Raw genomic sequence first — 14,965 nt, 5'->3', positions numbered from 1 at the left:
TCAATACAAGGAAACATGGGCTTTTGGTCGGAAACCTGAATGAACCTAGCTCCTTCTCCTACCACCCAAAGTCTGTCTCTGGAGCTCAGCATATTGTGGTGATCCATATTCCAGCTTACTATGCACTCGGGTAGCAGGGAATAAAAAGTCCTCCTTAGGGCTTTGTGTCCCCCTCCATTTCCTGTATGTCCTGCTGGGGAGGAATCTACAGGAGAGATCTCCCACTTTGGGCCCATGAATTTTAACTGTTTTCAGTCTGAAAAAAACCACAGACCACAGGAAGTAATGTGGTTCGATTGTGCTGCTACAGAACAAAAAAACAGGCATTGAGATAAGTATCTGAGTAAACCTTAAAAACAAAACAGAGAAGACAGGAAAAATTGTTCTTTAACATTCTTCAAAGGAGTTGGTGTCAATGTTCATACCAGAATTTACATGCACCACAGCAGTTACGGTGACTGCAATTGCAACAGTGGAACAGAACCATGATTATCATTAGCATGTTCAATGCAATTAAAATATGAGAGTTGTGTAACTGCGTGTCTTTCTATCCTAGTATCATTCCCTATGTGCAGCACCTTGTAATAGATCTGAGACAAAAAGGAACAACACAGAAAAGTTCCCTTCCTGCCTTCATAAAACTTACCGTTGTTTGGTGCCGAGCTGCATGAGGAAGGATACTCGATGATAGTATTATATGATAAAAAGGTGATAAAAAATTGCTCTCTCAGAATGGAATTTGTACAAAATTTAGATGATTATGATTGCACTTGAAAAGCATCACAAGTTTATTCATTGTTATGAAAAACTTACTTCACTATAGCTCAGTGATGATGCCTGCATGATTTTCAGCTCCTGCCTCATAGATGTAAGTGATTCAAAAGGAGTTTCTAAGCCGTGATTACCTTACATTTCTGTGGGTTACAAACAATACCAAAATATCTGTGCTTTAATTCACCAAACATTGGCTTCTCAGTCACCCGACAGGGTCCGCCATCAGTTCATGTGTGAAGTTTGCCATGCTCTGCAATTCTGCCAGGCAGGGGTCCAAGGTGGAGCTTCCATCATCATGCAACTGCCCCATCTAGAACATGTCATCAGAACAAGATAGACACACAGCGCAAAAGTCTGTATAGGAAATACAGGATGTTTCAGTCTTGCCTTTGAGATTAAAAAGGACAAATTTTTCCCAAAGGAGGTGGGGAAAGGTAGAAAAATTATGGAGAGGGCGTCTGGGTGGCTCAGTTGGTTGAACGACCGCCTTCGGCTCAGGTCATGATCCTGGAGTCCCGGGATCGAGTCCCACAGAGGACTCCCTGCTCAGCGGGGAGTCTGCTTCTCCCTCTGAACTTCTTCCCTCTCGTGCTTTCTATCTCTCATTCTCTCTCTCTCTGAAATAAATAATAAAAAAAACCCGAAAAATTATGGAGACGTGTTGGTTACTCAGTACAAGATTATGCTTGAATACTACCATGTATTAACCTCCATGTTCTCACCTGCCTCCTAGCTGTTGGGTAACAAGGCACTGACTTTGTTCTACTGTGGTTAATTTCTTCCTTACCTGCCTGCATAAGAAATAGAAACGGGTAATTAAGTGGTATACTTCTATGATTCAATGACATTCTGGAAAAATTTTCTCCATAGGCTCACACTGAAGAAATTTTTAAATTTTATTTTCACAATGATGGCTGCTGATAGTCACTATGTCTGTTCATATTTACAGAGTTTTATAACTGATTATCTTTCCCATCACAGTCTGCAAGGGTTAAGGTGCCAAGCCTTTCCAGATCATTATTTTATCCTTTGTGGCTTGCCTGGGGCTTGAATATAGCATAAGCTTAACAAATAATTCTAGGATTGAATTGAAATGCTGAGGATTCCGGCTGTATCATTGTACTTCACATTTTTTCTTACACAAACATTCTTGCCAGAGTAAGCCAGGGCAGGAATAAAAATGTAGTGACTGGGTGCCTAGCTGATACAAGTCCTAGTACATACCCTTTCCTGGCACCTTACTTGGTGCCCTCCCACTGTTATTGCTTTGTAAGTTTCCATTCTATTTCCTTTCTTTCATTTCCCCTCCTCAGATTTTCAGTTTCGTTTCTACCCAGTTCCTCTAGGGAAACTCCCTTGTGAAGACTAGTTTTCTGGCTTGGTGAGTGAATCTTGCCCATACCTGCATCTGATCTCCACTGAATGAAGACTTCTGTACTTCAGCCTAAAGGTTTGTGGGGCAGTTTGTGAAGGAAAAGGGCAGGAAGTTTGGGAGGAAGAGATTGAATGTGTTTGGATGAGTTTAATTTGTGCTTCTGAAACTGCTCTGAATTCACCCAAGAGCCAGCTTGTATGTTTAATGCAGAAGAGAGGTGCATTGAGTCTGGGGGTGGCATGACCGCTGAAAAAGGGAGACTTAAGAACACTGAGAGCCTTGTTTGTTTCTTGGAGGGATCATTATTTCTCCAGACTGAATTACTCTCATCTGCTTTCTCTTCTGTAGTTTCTACTTTTCTACCTTGCCAACGAGAGCCAGAATAAGTTTTTTTTTTTTCAGATACAGAAAATCTCTTCCTCTTTTACTCCAACAAAGCCTATGAGATGGAGCTCTGTTTTCCCTCTTCATAAAAGCCCGAACTCCTGGACAGAGCCAGTAGAGATAAAGAGTCCTTATCTGGACTTGTGGGAGGGAAAGGGATCTTAGGGGTTGTGCCGGGCAGAAGACACTCTTGAAACTTACCCTTTTACTCTTTTTGTCCTGGTAACTACTGGGAAGCTGTCCAGAATCTTCCTGATAAATCACCAGACTTTTGGCCAGCCTGATGAAAGAGGCTGGATGATCAGACTGCTTGTCCATCTCTGCAGCTCCCCCATGGTCACTTGTCTCTCTGGAGCTCCAGCCACAGGGCATTTGTTCTCTTTTCTGTGTGCCCATGGCTTACTCTCACCTCAGCAGCACCCCATGGCACTCTGGTGTCTACTCTTGATTCAGAACTTGTCCTCCATCATCTTAGACACACCTTTCCATTGCTTTTTAAGCTCAACTCCTTACTGCATTTCCCCTGCACAGAGCTAAGGAAAGGAGTTGGTAATTTCTCAGAAATAACTCCACCTTAATCTCGCCTCAGGGACACCTTGTCCCTGATCTGTATGTTACATATTTTGATGTGTACTTTCGTTTCCTCTCACTTTTCAGAAGTCACTGGTCTGTGTCTTACATCTAGACAAGGTTCATATCCGGTTTATATTGTTTCCTCAGGGGGCTAGTACAGGGTCCAATGGATGGGAGAAAGTGGGTTTTGAAATTTAAAAAATATTTTGATTAAATTCACAAGAATAAAAGCATATAGCTATGAGGAGAGAATTGTATTAACACCTACTGAACATTCAATAAATATTTAGCATCTATAAAAGATTATATTCTGGGTGAGTGAGAGAAAATAAACAAATAGCAAAAGAAAAATGCAGTATGAGAAAAGATGGAAACAAAGAAACAATAGCACTAAGAGACAAAAAGCCCACCACAAGGCTCTGTGTCTATGGTGTGCCCTGGTAAAGGGCTTTGCAATTTAAAATAGATTTCAGGTTAGGTCTCAGTGTGGGAAGGTGATTGTGAGCTGAGTTTTCAAGGAATGGATGGATTTAAGATGAATTTTTGCCCAGAGTGATCAAGGAACACGTAAGGCAAGCAGTAGGGGTTGGGGAGGGCTAGCAGCTAGACTGAGGGGATGAGGCAGTAGGAAAGGAGGTGTAAGGTGACCCTAACGCTACCGTGATAAAGACCGACTCAAACTGAATGGCATGGACTTGAGCAGAGGAATGGCAAGATTAATGGAAGCTTAAAAAAAGAAATCACTCTTGCTGGTGGTGTGAACAGTGATGAAAGCAGATTGTATGAGATGAATGACAGTATCAGGGAGACTGGTGGGGAAACTGTTCTAGAAATCCAGGTAAAAGACTCAGTTGGATGGGATCTAATTTGAAAAGACAGACAGGGATGAGCCTGCCATAGCCTTAGGGACATGGACTTCTATGACAAAATGACTGCTTTGAAAAAAGTTGACCTCAGAGCTTGAGCTCTCGGGGGACAGGGCCATTCATGTGGGGCAGATTAAACCCTGGACTCCACGGGGTGGTAGAAGAGGGAGCACTGAATGTAGAGAAATGCAGAGGAATTGCAACACTTCTGAGTTCCCCAGGTCTCTGGATGCCAAGAACGGGCCCTGCTTTCCTGCTGGCAGCTCCTGACCCAGGGAACAGAGGAAGTATCAAGGATGTTGTCTAAACTCCTCACAGGACTTTCTCTCCTTATTGTGGAGACACTTTCATTTTTCTCATCTAAACTGTGCAGACCTCTGTGCAGACCATCAGGATAGAGTGAGATAAGGAAACTTAGGATCTAGTTGGCCCTTACCCTACTGGAAACTCCTACATTTGTACCATCTCCAAGGGGAGCCTACATTTTGTCTCTGTGTCAGTCTGTCTGGTTTAGGTGGAGAGAGTTTCAGTGGTGTCACACTTCTTCAATGATAGAATAAAGAATAAATGAATAGAGGAAACATAAGCATTTATATTAGTTTTCTAGGGCTGCCATAAAAAACACATCACAAATGGTTGGCTTAAGTGAAATTTATTTTCTCCCAATTCTGGAGTCTAAAATTACAATGTCAAAGGTGTTGGTCGGGTTCGTCCTTCTGTGGGTGGTGATGGAAGATCTGTTCCCTGTCTCTGCTAGTTTCTGGAGCTTGCTGGCAATCTTTGGTGTTCCCTAGTTTGTAGATGCACCACCCTGATCTCAGCTTTTGTCTTCACTTGGCCTTCTCCATGTATGCATATCCATCTGTACATCTAAATTGACTCATTTTGTGAGGACACAGTCATGTTGATTTAAGGCGCATCAGAATGGCTTCATTTTAACTTGATCATCTGCAAAGACACTCTATTTCCATGTAAAGTTACATTTACACATACTAGGGGTTAGGACTTTGACCTCTTTTGGGGGAATATAATTTAACCTGTAATAGCACCCAATCTGTTTGAAACAGAACACACTTTATCTCTCTACCTATGACCTTTGTTCTATACAAAGTGTAGAGTCTTCTCTCCCATGACCAACAGATTCCTCATTGGAATTTATGTTTCTTGAGTATCTGTCATGTGTGTGATCCTATGTGTATATGAACCTGTTCTTTTCCACCCTAAAAACGCTCCTTTAGGTGCCCATCGATAGATGTTCTTGCTGTATGTCCGGGCCAAGGTAAAATCCCATCTACAAATACAAGACTCCCCAGAACCACCAAGCTGGCCTTCGTATCTCCATTTTCACACACCCATAGCAACGGGTATCCATCTAGTTCTTACAGCCTTTACCTCTGTTTGTCTTTGTTAAAATCCACGCAGTAATGGAGAGAGCTCTGAAAGAGGATCCTGAGAGCAAGAACAGCGTCAGTTGTCAGGACAGAAGAAGCCAGGGGAGCGCTGCAATGAATTTTCCAGCGCAGGTGAACGTACAGAGGGATGTGACCTGCCCCATCTGCCTGGATCTTCTGACAACGCCCCTGAGCCTGGACTGTGGCCACAGCTTCTGCCAAGCTTGCATCACTGCAAAAAGCAAGGAGTCAGGGGCCAACCAAAGAGGGGAAAAGAACTGCCCAGTGTGCCAGCGTAAATACCAGTTTTGGAATCTCCGACCTAATCAGCCCCTGGCCAACATAGTGAAGAAAGTCAGGGAGAACATGAGCCCACAGCAGAAAAATCTCTGTAAGCACCATGGAGAAAAACTCCTGATCTTCTGTAAGGAGGATGGGAAGGCCATTTGCCAGCACTGTGCCCAGTCTGTGGAGCACCGTGGTCATCAAATATTCTTCATGGAAAAGGTGGTCATGGAATGTCAGGTAGGCCCAAGGGTGAAGGTGGATGGGGCAGAAAGGTACCTCAAGTGAATCCTTCACTTTTTGAAACTACTTTCTTCCCTTGGTCATCATAGAACTGAGCTCTGCTATCTCTTTCTGTACCCTTTGCTCAGCTTCTGAGATTTAAAGGATATTTCTGTGCATTCTTTCATTTGATCAGAAATAAGTCTAGCCTACAAAGAGCAGTTGGATGAGTGGAGAAATGCTTCCCAAGATAAATTCTGATTGTGCCTTTGAGCAGAAGAAACCCTTCTGGGGAACACGGTTGGTTGGATGTGGGGAACATGTCACTGAGATGAAAGGACTTTCCTTGCGGCAGGATCAGTTCTTCCTCTAGGAAAAGAGATAATCAGGTTACTCTTGATCAAGGGATGGTAGCTTGCATCTCCCAGGGATACAGAGTACATTAATCTCTTCAGAATTTTGTCTACATCCTAGATTCTAATCACCAGTTTCATTTCTGTAACCTAGTCTCTTCTGAGATGAGTCTGTTTTCTTTCCTCTATCCAGGTGCTAAGAAAGCTCATAGCTTGACTCTGGTGATTCTTTTCTCACAGGAAAAGCTCCAGGCAGCTCTGAAGAAGCTGAGGAAGGAGCAGCTGAAAATGGAGGAGTTGGAAGCTGACATCAGGGAGGAGAAAGCTTCCTGGAAGGCAGGAAGAGATATTTCCTGAGGGAGTTCTGAAAAAGAAAACTGGGCAGCACCTCAGTCCAGTCACAAGGAGGCCCCTTCCTCTGCGAACTCAGAATTAAGGAGTTCAGGGGATTCTCAATTAGTCCTCATTTCATTCCTTCCCTGTTGGGGGTTGGGTGCCAGAGAGTACAAATATCACAAGTGAAACCAAATATTTGGAGGTGAAGGCATGGAGGAAAGCAATGTAAAAATGACTCATGAATCCCATGTCCCATATGCATCATCAACTTTGAGGCACTAACACTTGCAGAAAACACACTGAGAAAAGCCCAGCGTTCCCTACTTAGGAGCTGTGGGTGGAAAGGGCTTCCTATGCGGTGTGGCGTGATTATCCAGGACAGGTGTCTGCAATCCAAGCCTCATCCCGGTGTCACTTTGTGTCTCAGGGTGGGCCTTGTTAAAGTAGACTTTAATCTACTCCTTTGGGAGAAACTCAAGAGCAAATAGTGGGGAAATGACTTTCTCAGGAGTTGCTCACTGCCTGTTCCCTTCTCTTTGAGAAGTCCCTGAGGAAAATAGTTCTTGTCTTGGCTCCCAGGCCCAGACAATGTAGGCCCTTGGCCAGACAGACTGACTGCCTCTTTCTCTTCTCATCCCCAAAGAGTCATATGCAGACTGAGAGACAGAGGATTCCGAAAGGGTTTAATGAAATAAGAGGCACCCTGGACAGCGAGGAGAAGAGGGTGTTGCAAAAGCTGGAGGAAGACGAAGTGAATGTGCTGGATAACTTGGTAGTGGCCAAAGACCAGCTGGCCCGGCAGAAGCAGTGCTTGAGAGAGCTCATCTCAGACATCCAGCATCAGTTATGGGGGTCGTCAGCAGACAAAGTGCAGGTAAGTCTTGGGTTGGAGCTCCTACAGGTTGAGATTCTGGGGAAACACAGAGACAAAATTGCCTTCTCTGCTGGGTCCCTGCACTTTCTTCCCCCTGGTGACATTCAAGGCTCTTGGGGCCCTCAGTACCTCTTCTCTGTCATTTCGGGTATCCTACGGATAATTCAAATTATGAACGACAAGGGAAATGGCCATTGTTAGCAATTTATGAAAGGCAGTGCAAAAAATTTGGAGAGAAATTCTTCATAAGCTCCCATTATCTGCCATCTTGCATTTGTAAGGCATCTCTTCACTAAGTTTAGTCAACTAACACCAATCTCTGTTTATGTTTGATTTTCTTGTTGTGTTGAGTCCAGACTGTGCAATACCTGTGGATTTGATTTGCATTGCCTGAGTGTAGACCAATAATGTTTAGCATCTTTTCATGTGGTTTATTGGACATTTGTATATCTTCTTTGGAGAAACATCTCTTCAAATTCTTTCCCCATTTTTCCAATTAGGTTGTTTGCTTTTTGTTGTTGAGTTGTAGGAGTTTGTTGCATATTCTCTAGACTAATACCTTATCAGATATATGATTTGCAAATATCTTATCCCTTTCTGTGCATTGTCTCTTCGCTGTCTTCCTGGCGTCCTTTGATACACAGAAGTTTTTAACTTCTTTGTGGTCCAACTTAGTTATTTTTCTTTCATTCCCTGTGCTTTTTTGGGTCATATCCAAAAACTCATTACCAAATCCAGTATTGTGAAGATTTTTCTTTTTGTTCTCTTCTAACAGTGTTATACTTTTAGATCTTAAGTTTAGATCTTTAATTGATCTTAAATTATAATTTATATGTGAAATAAGTCATCCATGTTTAAAATGATTGTAACCATTGTATTATGTTGAGCCTTTTTGGGGGGAAATAATTTGTTAAAAAGGGTGAGGAGATGGTAGCCAGTGAAGGGGTGGGCTGTATGGGACATTTGTTTGTCCAACCTCAATTCCTTATCTTTTTTTGGTAACGACCTCTTCAATTACCCATTCAGGAACCATCCTTACCCTCAGTCCATGTAGTTGGTTAGGGTTTGTAAAATCAGCAGCATCAGGGAGGTACGTGTCTCTCAATTCTAAGTAAATCAGAATATCAGATTCCTATCCAATGATGCGGTAATTATTTTAAGATATATGCACCTGACCCAGTTAAGTCAATGATTTTTATGCCTTAGAATTTCACTATCATGACTAGAAAGAGAAGTTCTCTTTTTCAGCAAGTAATATATCAGGGATTATCATTTAAACCAGGAGATGTGAGTTGATTCCATACAGAGTCTAAGAAGAAAGTCAGTATTGCAGGTGGAAAATAGAATTTTGAGAACAGATTCTGATGACAAGCTTTTCATTTAAAAACCTAGCTATGTGGAGTGGTGGGGGGTGGGAGGGATGGGGTGGCTGGGTGATAGACATTGGGGAGGGTATGTGCTATGGTGAGCACTGTGAATTGTACAAGCCTGATGAATCACAGATCTGTACTTCTGAAACAAATAATGCAATATATGTTAAAGAAAAGAAGAAGAAGAAGATAGCAGGAGGGGAAGAATGAAGGGGACTAAGTCGGAGGGGGAGACAAACCATTAGAGAGGATGGACTCTGAAAAACAAACTGAGGGTTCTAGAGGGGAGGGGGGTGGGGCGATGGGTTAGCCTAGTGATGGGTATTAGAGAGGGCACATTCTGGGTGGAGCACTGGGTATTACGCACAAACAATGAATCATGGAACACTACATCAAGAACTAATGATGTAATGTATGGTGATTAACATAACAATAAAAAATTATTAAAAAAAAAACCCTAGCTATGACTCAAGTTACACCTGCCCTGGAATTTATTCTTTTTTCTTTTAAATTTAAACCAGTTTTAGTCATATACAATAACAACAAAAAAGCCTAATACAGAGAATAAAACTTTATCTGAGGATGTGGAGCCAACTGGTGGCCAAGTCATTGTTGGTATAAAAGGGGTTAGGCTGGAGAGAGGGAAACCAAATATATTGTTACATTTCTGTTCAAAAAATAAGGCAAGGGGCGCCTGGGTGGCTCAGTTGGTTAAGTGACTGCCTTCGGCTCAGGTCATGATCCTAGAGTCCCGGGATCGAGTCCCACATCGGGCTTCCTGCTCAGCGGGGAGTCTGCTTCTCCCTCTGACCCTCTTCCCTCTCGTGCTTTCTATCTCTCATTCTCTCTCTCTCAAATAAATAAATAAAATCTTTAAAAAAAGTAAGGCAAATAATGGCTCTACTGGGAATAAGAAGATGGCTAAAATATTTTGAGGATAGAGACTGGACTGACAATACAATATTGGAATTCAGAGTAGGTTATTATAGTTTCTAAAACAGTGACTTGAGCAGATATTGGTATCATTTTGGACAATGGAATGTAAATTGTTGGGAAATGGTAAGTTACATTTTAGACTTCCTCAGGTTCTGGCTCCTGTGGCTTATTTCATGCTTAAAAATTGGGGAGATTACCTGTAGGTAGTGTAGAGGAGGTATATAGAATGAGTAGAGGGAAGCCAGAGAAATATTTGTTTGAAGTTCTTGTTTACTTGTTCCTGCAGCAAAAGAAAGTATACTTTTTGAAAACTATTATTATTGATTATTCATATTTGACTTTCCAGAGCCTGGAATGATGTCTGGCAAATACGGTTTTCACTTTTATTTGTCTCTAGAATAAATAAAAGGATAATGAATTAATGAGGTCTTCTCATGAACATATTTTTTTAAATGTCAACTCTCTTATCTTCTTTTTATTTTTTTATTTTTTTTAAGATTTTATTTATTTATTTATGAGAGACAGAGGGAGAGAGAGAGAGACGCAAAGGGAGAAGCAGGCTCCCAATACGGGACTCGATCCCAGGGCTCCGGGATCATGACCTGAGCCGAAGGCAAGACGCTTAACCATCTGAGCCACCCAGGCATCCTCTTATCACCTTTTAAATATATCCCATCTCCAAATACTGGAAATCGCCTTTCTAACATAATCACATGAGTCCTTGGGATGGTTGATCTTGGTCTTATCTCTACATTTTGTCCTCCATACACTGATAATCTCCTTATTCACATCATACCAAGGGGCTTTAGCGGTCTAAGGTGAATAAAACCTTTTAAGGTAGGAGGGCTTATAACTCCTTGGAGGGTTGCCAGACAAAATACAGGATGCATAATTAAATTTTAAATTCAGATAAACGATAAATTGTTTTGTTTTTTTTTAGTAGAAGCATATCCTGGTATCTTAAATATTATAGGAAGCATAGTTAAACTAAAGCATATTTGTTATTTACCTAAAATTAAATTTTAACGAGCCATTTTTATTTTCTAAATATGGCAATCCTATACTTGACTCATGTTTTCTCTCTTCTCCCCAGGATATGATTAATGTCATGAAAAGGTAAGTGTGGGAAACCAGGTATGGTCCTTTTTTATGTGAGGACAGAATTATAGCCATGATGACTTATCTTGGGATCAATCAAAATTAAAAAAAAGAAAAACACAGAGCTGGGGAATTTGGGAATGACATCATTTCAAATTTTTGATCAAAGATGAAGGCTTTCAATGGAATTTGGGTGGTGGGAGGTCACAGAGCGAGGGCCAATAAGACCATGATTTCACTCATTCTGGTCAAACTTCAGTCTCTGCCTCAGTTTGTTTCCATATTTCATAGGTGCCTATCTTATTTCAGAGAAGACACTGTCTTCCATCTGCCAGGCCCCCAAATGTTCCACAAGGACAGGTCCTTTGCATTTATTTTCTTCCTGATGTTAGAAGAAACAAGGTCTTTCTAGTGGTTTTATTCGGACTTCCAAAAAAAAAAAAAAAAGTCTCCAGTTTTGGGGAATAGTGGCTTTCATCCTGGTACCAATAATTGATCTCATCTTGCTTACACACTTTAGCATCTTGTAGAAAATATGGTCTTCCTGTGTCTAAAGTTGCCTACCTTGGCAGTATAAGGTCTTCCCAAACACATGAAATTCAGACCACTATTAATTTGGTGTCATAACTTCTCCTTTTCCAGATGTTTGTGATGTTTCCCCAGACAATATAACCTTAAATATTAATATCTGGACTTCTGTACTGGGATAAGAGGCTTTAGAGATCCTTCAGACTTTTAATACAGGAGCTCCATACTTGATAACCTAAATCCTTCAGGAGCCGGGCTCTGGAGCTTCTTTACTGAGCACCTGCCTGGGAACTCACATCTGCGGCCTGTCCCAGGGGGAACCACTAAGATGGCAGTGACTCCTTCACATATCAAATACTTTCTTTAGAGGTATCAAATACCTTTTAAAGGCACCATTATTTAATCTAGTTTTATTATTTTTAAGGACTAGAGTATGCAGTTAATTTTTCCATTTTAGAATGAAGAACATGAGCTTCTTTGAGGTGAAGATCTTCTGAAGGTCACACAGAGGGTAAATGGAAAGGTAGATATGAGCATATTTCTTCCGGTTGCAGCATCAGTGCTCATTCCATCCGGCCCCCCTCCTCAGTATCTCCGGTGGAGAGCATTCAGGTGAATCAGTGGAGTGAAAAGGAAGGGAAACAGTGGTCTTGCAGAGACACAAGGTCAGAAGTGTGGGGTGATCAATCTTTGTCTTCTCTAGGAGTGAGAGCTGGACCTTCAAGAAGCCAAACATTGTTTCCAAGAAACTGAAGAGTACATACTTAATTCCAGATTTGAGTGGGATGCTGCAAGTGTTTAAAGGTAAGGAGAGTCAGAGGAAGGTTGTGGGTGTGGAATTCTTGTAGTATCAGGGCAAAATGGGAGAGAGGATGTTGTTTGTAGACGAGAGAAGATCTAGGCTTGACAAGGAGAGCTAGATCTCTAATGCTGAAGGTGTGATCAGACCTAAGGGGGAATGGTCAAGGTGTCTGGTTCATCATCTCATTCCCCAGTTCATAGCCTCACAGGACTCCCCTCCCTCTCCCCATTCTAGTGAGAAGATAGGTATCAGTGTTTACTCCTTGCTTCTAACAACATCATTGAAACTTTTGTCATTTCAGAGCTGACAGAGGTCCGACGCTACTGGGGTAAGAAGGAGTTACAGGTTCTTCAAATCACCATATTCTGATCCCTTTTTAGACGTTGTGGTTACTGTCAGGTCCTATGATCTTAGCTTCATGTGTTCCTCCCCAAACACGCATGCCTACAACAGTTCTTAAGTGTCCTACTCATCTCTCACCCATCAACATAAGTTCCTCCCAGTCAATTCCTGATATTCCACCTCCTGATGTCACAAGACACACCTACTCTGTAACCATCACCTGACCCTGTCATTTTTCCTACAGTGGACGTGATGCTGAAGCCAGTCAATGCTATTTCGAATATTGCCCTTTCTGCTGATAAAAGACAAGTGAAAGCTGTGCACAACTTCTCGCTTAAAAATATATTTCTAAGCGATTTCTCTGGTTTTGATGTCTTGGGCTGCCAATGTTTCTCCTCAGGGAAGTATTACTGGGAAGTAGATGTGTCTGAGAAGATTGCCTGGATCCTCGGGGTGTACAGTAAAGCAAGAAACCTCAAGAGAAAAGGGAGCTCTGGGTTTGTTTTTGATCCAAATGTAAAACATTCAGATGTTTACTCTAGATACACACCTCAATTTGGTTACTGGGTTATTGGGTTACAGAATGGATCTGAGTATAAGGTCTTTGAGGAGTCTTCCACCTCTGATTCCAAGGTCTTGACTCTTTTCATGCCTGTTCCTCCTTGTCGTGTTGGGGTTTTCCTAGACCATGAAGCACGTATTGTCTCATTTTTCAATGTCACAAACCAGGGGTCACTCATCTACAAGTTTTCTAATTGTCAGTTTTCTCAGACCACTTACCCATATTTCAATCTTTGGAACTGTCAACACCCAATCACCCTGTGCACACCGACTTCCTGAACCTTCTTAGTCCCTTTCCTACTTCTGTGTAGCGCCCCTTGTCCTGGGGTTCATCTACACCTGAGCTCATCTGCACCATTCTGAACACATCTTTCTTTTCTCCATCTTTCATTTTAGAATGTTTTTGGAATAGTCTGCTAGGACTGCTGTAACAAAGTCCCCCCAAACAAAGGCTAACAACAGAAATTTCTTGTCTTACAATTCTGGAGGCTGAAGTCTGAGAGCAAGGTGTCAGCAGAGTTTGTTTTCTGAAGGCTGTGAGGGAAGGGTCTATTCCTTGCCTTGCAGATGGCTGTCTTCTCTCAGTATCTATTCAAATCATCTTCCCACTTTGCATTTCTCTGTGCCTAAAAATCCCTTTTTCTAAGGACACCAGTCAGATTGGAAAAGGAGCCACCCTAATTCCATCATTTTAATTTAATCACCCCTCTAAAGACCCTATCTCCAAAAGGTCACATTCTCAAGTATTGGGGGTTAGGATGGTAACATATGAATTTGGGGGGAACACAAGTCAACTCCACAGTCTTTTACACATCCCTACCATGCAGTGAAAGCTTGATGTTTTCTTCCTAATATTTTGTTTTCATTGGGGGAGAATGCTTTATTTTTCCTTATTAGTTTTTGCTTAGTATTAGGAGAGACTGCCTATTTGCAAAGGGAACACATCTAATCCCTTCTATAGAAAGAGCAGTATTGCTGTACCTCCTCTGACATCGCTTTTCCTCGTTCCCTCTGCTGTTGAATGGAATTAACAAAGGGAAAGTTATCAATTCTATCTAAGTGCATAGGACATAGAACAATGCATAGGGATCTGTCACTAGGTACTGGATCCTTCAGAGTGGATTGCCTTATCAATGGCACCCCTTTATGTATCACAGAGTTAAAGCAGAAGCACATAAGTAAAATATTTATCAAGAGTAGATTTTTGGTGCTCAGAGTTTCTGAGGTCAAATCTTGTCTCATTACTTAAAAGCCGTGTAAACTTGAGCAACTGACTTAGCACCTCTTGGTCTCACTTTCCTAAAATAAAAATTGCTGTTAAAGATTGTACCTGTTTCCTAGGGTCACACTGAGAAACCAAATTTTATTAGATGGGAAGCACTTACCTAAGAGTCTTATTTGTAAGAATCAATATTTTTATTGCGGAAAAATTATAAGCTGTATCGATGAGAAACAATTTGTTTTGTTTTGGTTTGGTTTGGTTTTGCTTTAATAAAATGATAATTGACTCTACTCAAGTCTCATTTCGCAGATCCTAAAATCCCATGCAGACAGTATGGCTTTTCATGATGTGTCCTGCAGAGAAGGTCAGGTCTAGGCTCAGCTGTGCTTATGAGACACAGCCGTCCGGTGCTCAGCCCTCTTCCTTGTGGTGGAGCACCGGAGTATGCCCCTGCATTGACCACCCTCTGCACTCTCCCCCTTCTCCGCCTCCCCCTCCCCCCTCGGTCGCCCCCTTCTCCCCCTTCCCCTCCCCCTCCTCCCCATCCTTCTCCATCCTCTTCTCCTTTCCTTCTCCTTCTTTAAAGAATATGAAATGAGGGTGCCTGGGTGGCTCAGTCGTTAAGCGGCTGCCTTCGGCTCAGCTCATGATCCCAGGGTCCTGGGATCGAGCC

At 42.0% G+C, this 14,965-nt stretch overlaps 1 protein-coding gene and 1 long non-coding RNA gene across 2 annotated transcripts; both read left to right on the top strand.

Moving 5' to 3' along the window:
* Positions 1 to 2,066: 2,066 nt before the first annotated feature.
* LOC112819118 (E3 ubiquitin-protein ligase TRIM22-like) lies at positions 2,067 to 14,582 on the top strand. Its single transcript, XM_025866149.2, has 8 exons — positions 2,067 to 2,224; positions 5,395 to 5,888; positions 6,464 to 6,559; positions 7,203 to 7,433; positions 10,833 to 10,855; positions 12,069 to 12,169; positions 12,469 to 12,495; positions 12,754 to 14,582. Exons 1-8 carry the CDS (start codon positions 2,197 to 2,199, stop codon positions 13,347 to 13,349), a joined length of 1,596 nt encoding a protein of 531 aa, XP_025721934.1. The 5' UTR covers positions 2,067 to 2,196; the 3' UTR covers positions 13,350 to 14,582.
* LOC141372011 (uncharacterized) lies at positions 7,440 to 9,867 on the top strand. The gene is made up of 2 exons (XR_012377364.1): positions 7,440 to 9,486; positions 9,691 to 9,867. It is a non-coding gene; the product is annotated as an uncharacterized lncRNA (long non-coding RNA).
* Positions 14,583 to 14,965: the final 383 nt, after the last annotated feature.

The sequence above is a fragment of the Callorhinus ursinus genome, unplaced genomic scaffold (assembly GCF_003265705.2).
Source record: "Callorhinus ursinus isolate GAN/ISIS: 27379988/994484 unplaced genomic scaffold, GSC_fseal_2.0 scaffold305, whole genome shotgun sequence".
Lineage (NCBI taxonomy): Eukaryota > Metazoa > Chordata > Mammalia > Carnivora > Otariidae > Callorhinus > Callorhinus ursinus.
The sequence above is the reverse complement of the archived record's forward strand: the minus strand, read 5'-3'. Positions and strand labels throughout refer to the sequence as shown.